This window comes from Balaenoptera musculus, chromosome 18 (genome assembly GCF_009873245.2).
Source record: "Balaenoptera musculus isolate JJ_BM4_2016_0621 chromosome 18, mBalMus1.pri.v3, whole genome shotgun sequence".
Lineage (NCBI taxonomy): Eukaryota > Metazoa > Chordata > Mammalia > Artiodactyla > Balaenopteridae > Balaenoptera > Balaenoptera musculus.
Window position 1 is genome coordinate 64,623,720 of NC_045802.1, and position 12,033 is coordinate 64,635,752.

Sequence of the window (12,033 nt, forward strand, 5' to 3'; positions counted from 1 at the left end):
AGTGCAACAAAATGTAATTATTACACCTTAAGCACTTGTAATTACATGACTTTATGGTGATAACTCTGTTGGTTATGCCCTTCATTAGCATCTGTCACTTCCCCAGCCACTCCCCGAGGCTGGCCGCCCACCCTCTGGAACATCAGGATTTGCAGCAGATTGACTCGTCTTTATGCCCTTAAAGCTTTAGGAACAGACAATCACTTGCTTTCTGAAAAGGAAACAGGTAGGCATCCCTCGCAGATTTTGGGGGTTCAGTTCCTGAACACCACAAAGACATGAATATCACAATAAATTGGTTCACATTAATTTTCTGGTTTCCCAGGGCATACAGAAGTTACGTTGACACTACATTGTAGCCTATCAAGTGTACAATAGGCTTATGACTGAGAAAACGATATACAGACCTTAATTTAAAAATACTTTATTGCTAAAAAATGCTAACCATCATCTGAGCCTTCAGCAAGTCGTAGTAGTAACATCAGAGATCACTGATCACAGATCACCATAACAAATGTAATGATAGTGAAAATAGTGAATGTGAAATAGTGCTGAGAATTACCAAAATGTGACACAGAGACATGGAGTGAGCACATGTGTTGGAAAAATGGCACCGATAGACTTTCTTGCCTTAGGGTTGCCACAGACCATGTGCTTCACAGATGTGGTAAAAAACGCAACATCTGAGAAGCACAATTAAACAAGGTATGCCCATATTCCTAAATCAAGCAAGCAAAAAAAAAATTGCCACAGAAATCAAAGGTGTGGGAAAGAACATTATTTATGAGATTTTTGCAAAATTGAAAGCCAACTGGTAATCAGAAGCTCCAGAACAACATAAAAGGTTTACGCCTAGGGTGGATGGGAGCACAGAGAACAATTCTCCAGCTCTGAAGCTAGGGGATGCACGTCTCTTGGGTCCCCTGAGGTCTAAGGAGTCAGCAACCGCAACCAGCTTGGACCAAGATGTAAACAAGTGGCCATGTTCACATTTCCTGGTGGGACCTCCCTGCAACATCACCGATGACCTTGACCAGGGAGCCCTAAACTGAAGGTCTCCCAACACAGGAGCGTGAAGGGCAGCTCCAACGGTGAAGGGCAAGTCCACCACAGAAAACAATGTTGGTCATCACAAAGGTGACAGGTTCTGAAGAGAACCCTTGCATTTCCCTTCTCCCAGTGGACTCCTTCTTCCCCATTCACTCAGATGATGAAGCCAGAAACCAGCATCGACTCCTCTCTCTTCCCTCAGATCCCACGTTCAATCCATCACACAGTCCACTTGGCTCCATTTTGTTGTCTATCCCAAATCCAACCATCTCACCATTTCCACTAACACCTTAGTCTAAGCCACCAATGTTAAAAGAGAGGGCAAAATTATAAGAGAGAGTGAAAACCGCATTTGGAGAACTGAAAGACCATCAATGTGGTTTTAGCTTTAAAGGAAAGAGCAGAGTGAGACAAAACTGGAAAGGTGGGGAGGGGCTGAGCTGTAAACCACTTTGTAAAACCATGTTAAGGATTTGTTCAGAAAAACTGAGAGAAAAATTTGAGATTATAGAAATTTACCAGAAGATACTGGTACATAAAGCATTAAACAAATGGACATATTTTGATAACGGCAACAAAGCTGATTGGCTAAGGTGATACAGATGTTCACATCTGTTGGTCAAGTGCTGATGGATAAGATTTAGGAGTGACCAGCTGACATGTCTGCAAATTCTGTCCCTTCTCACTGTTTCTTTAACCCATCATATATTCCAAGGTGACAGTATTTCTAATAATTAGATAATAAAAGAAACCAGCGACCATAAATGCTGTAATACCAAAAACCAAAAATTAATCTCCAGGTTACGTTTAGGAGCAATGATTAAATTCAGTGGATCCCCCAACTGAACTGGATGGAGATCAAGCCACCATTCTGCTGCTGCCTCTAAATACTGACAAAGGGCTTGAAATAGGTAAACTACACAGCATCATTCATTTCTTGTGGAAGAAAGATGCTTTGAGGGACAGTCTGGAAAATACAATGCTGAGACATGAGACCAACAAATCGAAAAGTAAAGAACAGAAATAAAAGGATCCTTTTCCAGTTAGCATTCAAGAACACAAAATGAGGGACTAAGGACGATCCATGCCAAACAATGTTCCTGGTTTCTAAGTGTCACTGTCCTCCAATCTTGGAATGTCACCTGGTCCCGCACAGAAGACTGCCGGTGGGGCCTGCTTCCTACTGTGATGTTCTAGTCCAGATGACCAGACACACTGCTTAAAGCCCAGAGCATCCCTTTGGTTGGGGATGCCCCACTCCTGTCGTCTGCCTCCCCAGAGCTCACTCCTGTGCACGTCCAGCTCGGGGGAGTGAGGCTAAAGGCACTGCTTCAGTGCTGACAGTCTGCTATCTACTCAGTGCCCCCACTGATGATCCCGTCTGACAGTGAATGTGAAGTAGGATGGGAGGTGATATTCCAGAAACTGCCTAAGAAGTCAAAAGAGACACCTCCATTATCACTGGACACAAGGGACTTTGGGTATTAACGATTGTATATTACTGACTATCATCTGTTTAGTATGGACCATCAAAATCACTAGTTAACTGCATCTGTTGCCTCTTATGAATTGTGCAGGCTTTCTTTACCTATTTACTTCATCACTAATCAGCATCACTGGATATAGTGGTACCTTGTGACAACAGTTATCGTCTGTAAGATGAGTAAAACCAGCTCACTGCCACAGGCTGGGGGTTAGCCTGAAAATAACTTGCATTCTTTTGGGCTTATTTGCAGTCAAAGGTTTTTCCTTTGAGGGATGATTATCTTATCATTTTATAAAGCCACACCCTAAGATTTATTGACACTCAGCAAGCAACAGAGGGAAAGGACAAAAAGAGAGAAAAGAAGAAGAGAAAAGTAAAAGAGGGAGGAAGGAAGGAAATAAAGCTAAATAAATAAACATTAAATTACTAAGAAAGACAGAGCCAATCAAATCTGGAAGGAAGATACTAGACCAAAGCTTGGAGTCGGCTATGTGTGCAGTGCCCAGATCTATTGTGAAAGAGACTTGCTAGTTAGGTCTGCAGATCTGTCCTAGATAGTTGCTTCCTAACATTACTTACACAGTGTTCACTTTCATTTTCCCATGCCTCCAATTCCTATGTAGTAAAATTTCCTAAATTAAATCTGTTCTGTTGAAATACTTTCTTTTTCTCACTAGGCCTTTCTTCTCATAGACTCCCCTCTGACAGGAAATCTTGTGAAAGTCCCAACAGCTGAGAAATTCTGCAACTTTACCCAACAACCTCTTGGCAGTCTAAATGAAAGGCTAATTTTTTGATTAAGGGAATCTAAAAATCTGAAAAAATAACTGACAAAGGAAAAATGACTGTGTTCTAGAACACTGAAATATGAAGCTGTGTCTTGGATTTGGAGTATTTTCGTGGCTGGCCATCTTAATGAAAAATAACATTTCAAATAAACTTCTAATATGAAAATATGAAATTACTGGATATATTATTTAATAGCACATTCTGAAAGTGTAGGTAAGTACTTGAGTTACTGTCAGGAATGAGAGGAAAACTTAAGAGAAAATTAACTTATTGGAGGTTCCTATCACGTTTTCTAAGGAAGGATACATTGACAAAACTGAACATAAATGGGAACGACTGAAATTCCACAGGTGAGGGTCTTACCATTATCCTGTCGCTGTCAATAATGGTGTTCAATCTGTGTGCAATGGTTAGCACAGTACACTGGGCAAATTTCTCACGGATTTTTTTTTGTATTAACTCATCAGTTCTGGAAACAAAGAAGTTGAATTTAGTTCGGTTAAAGACAGAAATAGCAGACTTAAGACTTAAAAGAAAATAACATATTTTTATAATGTTTTAAAAAATCAATACTTTAAGACATAATATTGCTCTTCAAAAACTGAGTATAAAAAGTCTCCTTAGAAGATTTTTCATAAAACAATGTAAGATAGTCTTCCCTCGAAATTACTTGAAACTATCAGAAGCTGGATTTAGGAATCTAGCTCTCTTAGGATGCCTAATAACATTAACACCATATAACAGGTTTTGGTTTCTTCCTTTGTTTTCTGCAATTAATGTTATCAAGAGATATCTGTGGGGAAAAGACAGCGCTTGGAACATTTCTCAGCAACATTAAATGTTTTCCATTTACCACATTTAAAATTCAGATTCCAAGTTTCATGGACCTCAAGTCCATACCTTGGATCCACATTTGCTGTGGCTTCATCAATAATCAATATACGATTTTTCCTGAGAATAGCCCTCGCTAGGCACACCAATTGTCTCTGTCCAACACTAAAGTTCGATCCTGATTCTGCTAATTCAGTATCCATTTTAGCAGGAAGATCTTCAATGGCCTCTTTAAGTTGTACCTGTGGATACAGAAAGAAGAATGACATTTTCCTAAATGAACTACTAATGAAGGAGACAAGCCTTTTAGACATTAGAGCTTTGAAGTCCTCAGGACTTCCTATGTATCTTACATGTACAGCCAGGTGATGGGAAGAGCTCCTTCCAAGCAGCGTCCACTGAGAAAGATGGTAGAGTCAACTCAAGACAGAAAGATCTCAGTGTCCCCCATCACCGCCACATGACATCCACCAGAAACCCCACCTAGGGATTAGTTAAGGAAGTCTCTCAAAAAATAAAGCTATTTCTCCCAATGTGATCTAAAAAGGATCTTTAGGGCTGATAGGAGTCAGTATACTACAGGGAAAAAATTTTTTTTAATTATTGTGGGAAGTATGGTTCTCTAGAGACATAATCTCATCAGTACTTTACCATTTTAGAAGGTCTAAAGGTTTAAAAAAAAAAAAATTCAAACAATGACAAACTGTACCACAGTAAACCTTGAGCTTATTTGGGGGATGCTTCTTTCCCAGTATGCTTCTTTCTAGCATACTGCTAGACCAGTCAAGGGTTTTTACTTCAATTTCATTAATGTTTCGTAGTGAATGAAAACTCATGAAAAACAGGACACAACATAAAGTTTTATTTTCCCCAGACTATGGGTATAGATGGTGTGTAACATAGTGGATTGTTATAAGATTAAACTGTACTACAAGATTAAAAAACAAAACAAACAAAAAAAAAACTTTTAACTGCCAAAGATAATCTGCCTTCAGAAACCAGAATTACTGGCAGGAAAAACTGTAGGGCCGAATCAGCTTGCTCAGAGCCCAAGCTCATCCGTATAAACTGCAGATTTCACAGCTAACCTTGGAGAGGTGACACTAAATGACAAAACGTACAAATTCAAAACAACAACAATGTAAGCAACTGGTCACTGGGATTTGTACAAAAACAACAACAATAAAAACGCAATTTTTTAAAAAAATAAGCCACACTTTTCTGAAATGAAGAGATCAAGCAAACATTCAGTAACTGTTTATTAAGTGTTTACTTTCTAAAAGCAAAAGACTGTGCTAGGTTGTATGAGGAATTAAAAACCTGTGTATGGTTTAGAAGTCTAGATATAGTTTCTGCCATCAGTAGCTTAGAATCAATTTTCAGAACTAGGACACATGCATAGAATAATTAGTATTAAAATATACAAACCATCAGCACCCTACCATTCAAAATCCTCTTCATGCAAGAGTAAGGAAATTCAAAGAAGTGGTCCAAAGTGAAACACTACACAAATAAGAGAAAATCCTCTAGAAATGAACTTATCCATATAAAAACTGAGTGAGGGCTTCCCTGGTGGCGCAGTGGTTGAGAATCTGCCTGTCAATGCAGGGCACACGGGTTCGAGCCCTGGTCTGGGAAGATCCCACATGCTGCGGAGCAGCTAGGCCCGTGAGCCACAATTACTGAGCCTGCGCGTCTGGAGCCTGTGCTCCGCAACAAGAGAGGCCGCGGTAGTGAGAGGCCCGCGCACCGCGATGAAGAGTGACCCCCGCTTGCCACAACTAGAGAAAGCCCTCGCACAGAAATGAAGACCCAACACAGCCATAAATAAATTAATTAAAAAAAACTGAGTGAAAGGGCCAGGATTCTGTTACCTGCATTCATGCTGCAGCATTAAAATGACATGATTGCCAATTAATAATTATTATCACATTCCAAATGTATAATTCACCTTTATAAAATTATTTTTCTAAAACTTCACAGCATGTTATTAGTATGATTTCAATTATCTTTCAGTTAATAATGAAAAACTATCATTGTCTCCACTTAGTAGATGTTCCCTAAGACCAGAGGAATAAAATGAATGTTGCAGGGTAATTAGGATAATCAATTCACTAGGTCACTATTAGAATTAAAACCCATAATTTTAACTTCTAGTTTAGTGCTCTGCTAAGGACAAAATAATCTATCCAGTTGCTTTGGGTTCTAGGGCAAAAGCTAAAAAGCATGAGGCATTATGTTGTTGGTTTTCATCATCATCAGTACACACATTTTAACTGCAACAAGTCATCAGTATTCTCCTAGGAGGTAAACAAAGTCAGTTAAACCGATAAGCTCCCCTTAATTACCTGCAATGCTATAAATGTCCATCCATATACACTGATGTTAACAAATTAATTACATTTTATAAATTACCTCTTCTAAGGCATTCCACAGTTCCTCATCCGTATGCTCATTAAAGGGATCCAGATTTTTCCTCATTGTTCCAGTGAATAAAACAGGTTCCTAAATGCCACAAAATAGGGAATGTTATTACTGTAGCTTATTTTCATTTTACACGAGTGCTTACAGAAAATAAATTAAAATACAAAAGAAAAATTCACTATAATCGTTAGTAATAAGGTTGCAAATGCCTCTTTACAAAATTTTATCTCTATTAACTTTCCATTTTATAAAATGTGCTCCAAAATATCTTCCAGACCACTGAACACTAATAACAGAAGAAAGTGTTGGAGTGTATCACCTGAAGAAGAAACGGAAGAAGAGAAAGAAAGGTTTGATTTTTTTAAAAAAAATGCCTTCCTGGTAATATCTACTTAAACAGAAACAAACAAAAAGGAAAGAGGATATAATTATTTGAGGAAGGTTACGTCAAGAGCTATATAAGTGAACTGCCAATCCCGGTAAGATACAGGAAAATGCCAAGAGCATGATTAGTTGAAGTTTGTGGCTCAAAGCAGAATTGCTAAATATTTGCACATTTGAACTAGAATATTTTCTTCATTCCTAAAACAGCCTTCAGGGATAGGGAATCTCTCCACATGTGTGAATGGAACATCTCCATATGAGCAAAGAGAATGTCAGCTACTGGGGCCTGTGGCACCTCTGGTTCATGCGGATTTGGCCTCTGATTCTGCATCAGTTGATCCCCATGTTCTCCCACCTGTGCACCAGGATTACATGCCTCACAGAACCTCATTATTAACTGCAAGGCCAGGATGACCTGAAACCCATTGTGACCTGTGTCATAATGAAACTATTTTGATATTTAAATAGCTCTTCCTATTCATCTGCTTCAGGAGGAACCACAAGGAAATTACTCTGCAAATATATGCCTCTTGCTGGGTTTCAAGAGAGAATCTTGTATGTAAACTCATGTAGGCCATTTAAGTTTTCTTCTGGAAGGCTCTAGTAAGCCAGGGCACAAGATTATTGGCAACAGAGAAGAGCCCGATTGGCTCTTTTCAGGGAAAGGGGTAGAACAACGGGATGCACACACGTGGGAACAAGAGGAGATCTAACTCTTCCACAAGTGCCCGCGAACTGCTTGGAATCACCACGTTCAAATCCTGCCTGGTCTTGGGGCTGGACTATTCCTCCTCACTTCACAAAAGCCTGAGAAGAAAGAAGAAGACAGACATTTCTTTTCCCTAGCCAAGAAGAATGACACTCAGAGAGCCTCCTGTACGTTCTTTCCCTATTGTCTTAGTTTTAAGTCTGGTGAGAGAGAAATGCATGAAAACACAGGGTGTGCCACCGAAAAAGATGCATGCCTAAGCAAAATCCAAAATTGAAGACATTATAAAGGCAGCTTTCTTTGCACAAAGTTGATCAAGTGGCTGATACACTCCAAAAGCACTGAAATCACTGGTCATACGATGTTTCAAAATGATTACTGAATTGAACTGAAAAACCCAAGACCCAAGTTCCTTGTCAGGGGAATAACTATCATTCTACTTCAGAGTTTTATAAAAAAGTTTTTTATTCTTTGTAATTATCAACTCTAAGATTCTAATAAGCCAGGCGATTTTTCTTCTTTTATCTGTGTCCATGAGGTTTACACTAACGATGTGGCCAGAAGAGGGGAGGCCGGTCCCCAGTATTCCACGCTCTCCCTTGACTCTTCTCCGCATTCACCACTTACGGCTCTAAACCATGGGCAGGATGCTACCTCTGAGGCCCCAAATGAGGGACTCTTCAAGGACTGGTGTTTGAGGAGATAAAGGGGCTGAAAGAGGCCAGGTTTAGGAATTGGGTTGAGCCCAACTGGGAGAAGTGAGACAGGGTATCTGCTTATAGTAACAACGGGACCATTTCTTTGGCCAACGGGGCTTGTACAACCTGAGTATTTTTTCCTTCAGGTTCTTCTCATAGAGCAAATTCACATGCGGTAAGAGGTCTAAGTTTTTGATGAAGGGCCTACCTGGTTTTCTTAGTACACTCCAGAGTCATTACTTAAGCTAATCTACGAAATAAATTGCTCTCTTTTTAAAAGACACACCTTTCTTCCTTCCTTGAACAATCAAAGGGCTCACGGTATTAGCATGTTTGTGAAGTGCGGTTTTGGTGGTTCAAGAGAGCAGTCACAGGGACCTCATTTAAAGTTTAATCACAGGCTTCCCTGGTGGCGCAGTGGTTAAAAATCCGCCTGCCAATGCAGGGGACACGGGTTTGATCCCTGGTCCGGGAAGATCCCACATGCCGCAGAGCAACTAAGCCTGTGCGCCACGACTACTGAGCCTGCGCTCTAGAGCCCGTGAGCCACAACTACTGAGCCCGCGAGCCACAACTCCTGAAGCCCGAGCACCTAGAGCCCGTGCTCCACAACAAGAGAAGCCACGGCAATGAGAAGCCCGTGCACAGCAATGAAGAGTAGCCCCCCCTCGCTGCAACTAGAGGAAGCCCGCACGCAGCAGCAAAGACCCAACACAGCCAAAAATAAAATAAATAAATTTAAAAATAAATAAATAAAGTCCAATCACCTATTTCATAATCAGGGCCTCTCTCTATTGTCACTTCCCTCACCTTCTTCTCTTTAGGAAACTCTTTGACGGGCATGAGTCTCTCCAAAGACTAGGGGACTAAAACGGGGTTCTTTGCAGAAAGAGGAGTCCCTCATTTCTGAACCCCTGACCAACGCCTGAACTTGGATTATGCTAACCTTTAAACAGAGCCCTCAGACACTCTGTAGGCCTTAAAGGCCGAGAGGGTGCCCACTTAAGTCTGTACTGTCAGTCTAAAAGGATATATCTGGAAATTTCATTTCTTTATTTAGCAGCACTAGATGGAAGAAAATTGTTTTCTATACAAGAATATTTCTCTTTGTTATGACATGCCCAATATATATTTCAAAATCAGTAAAATTTCAATCAAAACTTGTTGAATGAAAAGAATGATTTACTAAAACATTAACTGATTGAAGCTATATTTTTCTTTAAAGCCAGCAGGCAATTTGTGAACAATGTCTGTTTTAATATGTCAATGTGTTTTATGCATGGTGTTCATTTTGGTTTCTACTCATTCTTCTTTCATCCACTTGCCAAATAAGAAAACATTATATTATCTACAAAAGGTAATAAAGTGCTCACAGTAGACACATACTGCAAGGGTAGATAAGGGTCAAATTAATGATCATTTCTGATAGATATTATTATTTAAAGTACCCACCTCGAAGCAATGAAGTTAATAAACTAATCGTATAAATAAGTGTTGTAAAAATGTTTGCAAGCAAAACACTTCAGTGTAGAGGTTTATGGCAGGATATACAAACTTCATGTAAATATACACTAAATTTATTAGCCTAAGAATATTTTTTTTTGAAGGGACACAATTGAACGTCACTTAATAAGAGGTGGCACAGTACACTCAAAAAACAAATGCTCTTGTTCAACGTAGTACTTTCAATGAAGCATTCGTTTCAAACCTGTTTTTCACCAAGGTTTAAAGTTGATACTTCTTACATGTAACCCTTTGTGCCATATTCAGTAGTAATTTTTTCCTTGTTACTAACATAACACGAGTTCATATTAGGCGTGTAACCCAAAATTGGCCACTCTGAATCAGAGTATTTAATATAGTAAATTGATAATCCCTCGACACAACTTCAAGACTGAAAACTGCAGTCTTACTGGACCTTTTGTATACGCTGCTGGAAGACAAGCCTCTCATTATCTTACAAAGAAATCCTACTCACTAACCTTCAGAGGGTTAAAATGCCCTGGGACCAAGACAAAAAACCGTACAAGTGGTTACAAACGTGGGAGGATAAAGCACAATCCTTACCCTAATCATTTCACTCCCAAACCAGGAAACTGCCCTCTACTAAAGTGTATGTAGAGTAGCTTCTGCTAAATATATATATGTAAAGCTGAATGTATACTTTGCTGTACACCTGAAACTAACGCAACATTGTAAATCAACCATAATTTGATTTAAAAGAGAAAAAAAAGAAGCAGCTACTGCTACTGTTTCCTCCCGTCCTAAAGCTATGTTCTCATTTCTAATCTGAGGACTTTAAGGGGAAGCTCATCTCCCTGTTTCAAGAATAAGAGAATCACCTGAAGTCACTTTACATTTTCGTTTCCTTTTTTTTTTTTCTAAATCCTGTAGCCTCTGAATGAATTGATCATCATCCATATTCAGGAGAAAAGGACATTGTTCTCCAACAAAGGAAAAAGAATTTAAGTCCTGTAAAGTCCTCTTTCAGGGGCTCCAGGGAGCAGTTCCAAGGGATTTAATGAAGACTTCAGTGTCAGAGACAAAGGGCCGACTGCATTAGGCTAGAATCCAGTTGTATTTCTTTACTAGTAACAGCATAGCCACCTCTTCTGTCTTTCAGTTTTGTTCTCAACAAGAAAAAAAGGGAAAGAAAACCAGGTAATCAGCGAGAAGTCAGAGAGACAAGCTCTGGTTCACGTTCTTCAACCTACTGAAGAAAACTCAGGGAATAGAAATACCAAAAGAGCAGCCTGGACTGTATTAAAAAAATACCTAGCTGTTGATTTGATTGAGAAAAGAAAGCTTTTAAATATAAAAAATGAATCTGTTTAATCATGATAAAGATGATGGCTGCGACCTGCGTCAACCCTTGGGCTGCAATCATAAATACTGAATTTGCATGGAAGCCCTCTTCAACTGAAAACATTTTCTTTATGCCAGTAGGATGAAGGGCTCTAGGTGTAGAGGATCATCCAAAGAGGTTTTGAAATCCATTTTTCCAGATCCTTTCAGATAAGCAATCTACTCCCTGAATATAATCTAACCTTGTCCTCTCTAACAAACTTAACTACTTCATGTCATGAGCACAAATGCCATATACATTTCTGCTACCTGCTCTGTTTAAGGAAATTATTTCGGAAGTGCTTTCATTTTTTGCTTATTCCTGAAACTGTGAACACAAATTGAGGAGTACCTTATTAAGAATATAGTATTTGTTTTTGAAAGTTCCATCCAAGACTCAAGGATTGACTGTGTCACTACGCCCCTGACTCTGGTTCCTATGCAGGTCTTGGTACTATCACATCTCCTCCAATTCTAACCTGCTCACAGTGGGGTCAGCAGTGATGGGGATGAGCCTGGGAGAGAGAGAGATCACTCCAGAAGCTCGCTGCTGCACCCAGGATCACAGAGAGCAGAGAGCCAGGGATGATGGGGGCCTGGCCCACCAAAGCGGAGCAACTCAAAGAAACAGCACTCGGCTCCCCCTCTGCAGATTCTGCTAGCAGTTTCTAAGGTTCCCTAAGTTACGGTGTTCAGACATAAGCAGCACTTCTTCCTATGCATTTTAGGAGAAGAGGGACGCAAGCTTTTTGCAGTTAAGATTTTGAGTATCGTCTCCTGACACATATTACCCCATGACATATAAATGAATAAATGTG

General features: G+C 39.7%; 1 protein-coding gene across 8 annotated transcripts in view; it reads right to left on the reverse strand.

Annotated features, from left to right (window-relative positions):
* Window positions 1-12,033, reverse strand: part of ABCC4 (ATP binding cassette subfamily C member 4) — a 219,616-nt gene that overhangs the window by 17,312 nt on the left and 190,271 nt on the right. For all 8 annotated transcript variants that reach the window (XM_036831959.1, XM_036831960.1, XM_036831953.1 and 5 more), the window contains 3 exons: window positions 6,572-6,661; window positions 4,226-4,398; window positions 3,689-3,794 (listed from right to left, as the gene is read on the reverse strand). In XM_036831959.1, coding sequence (XP_036687854.1) covers window positions 3,689-3,794; window positions 4,226-4,398; window positions 6,572-6,661 — 369 coding nt within the window. The remainder of the gene's footprint in view (window positions 1-3,688; window positions 3,795-4,225; window positions 4,399-6,571; window positions 6,662-12,033) is intronic.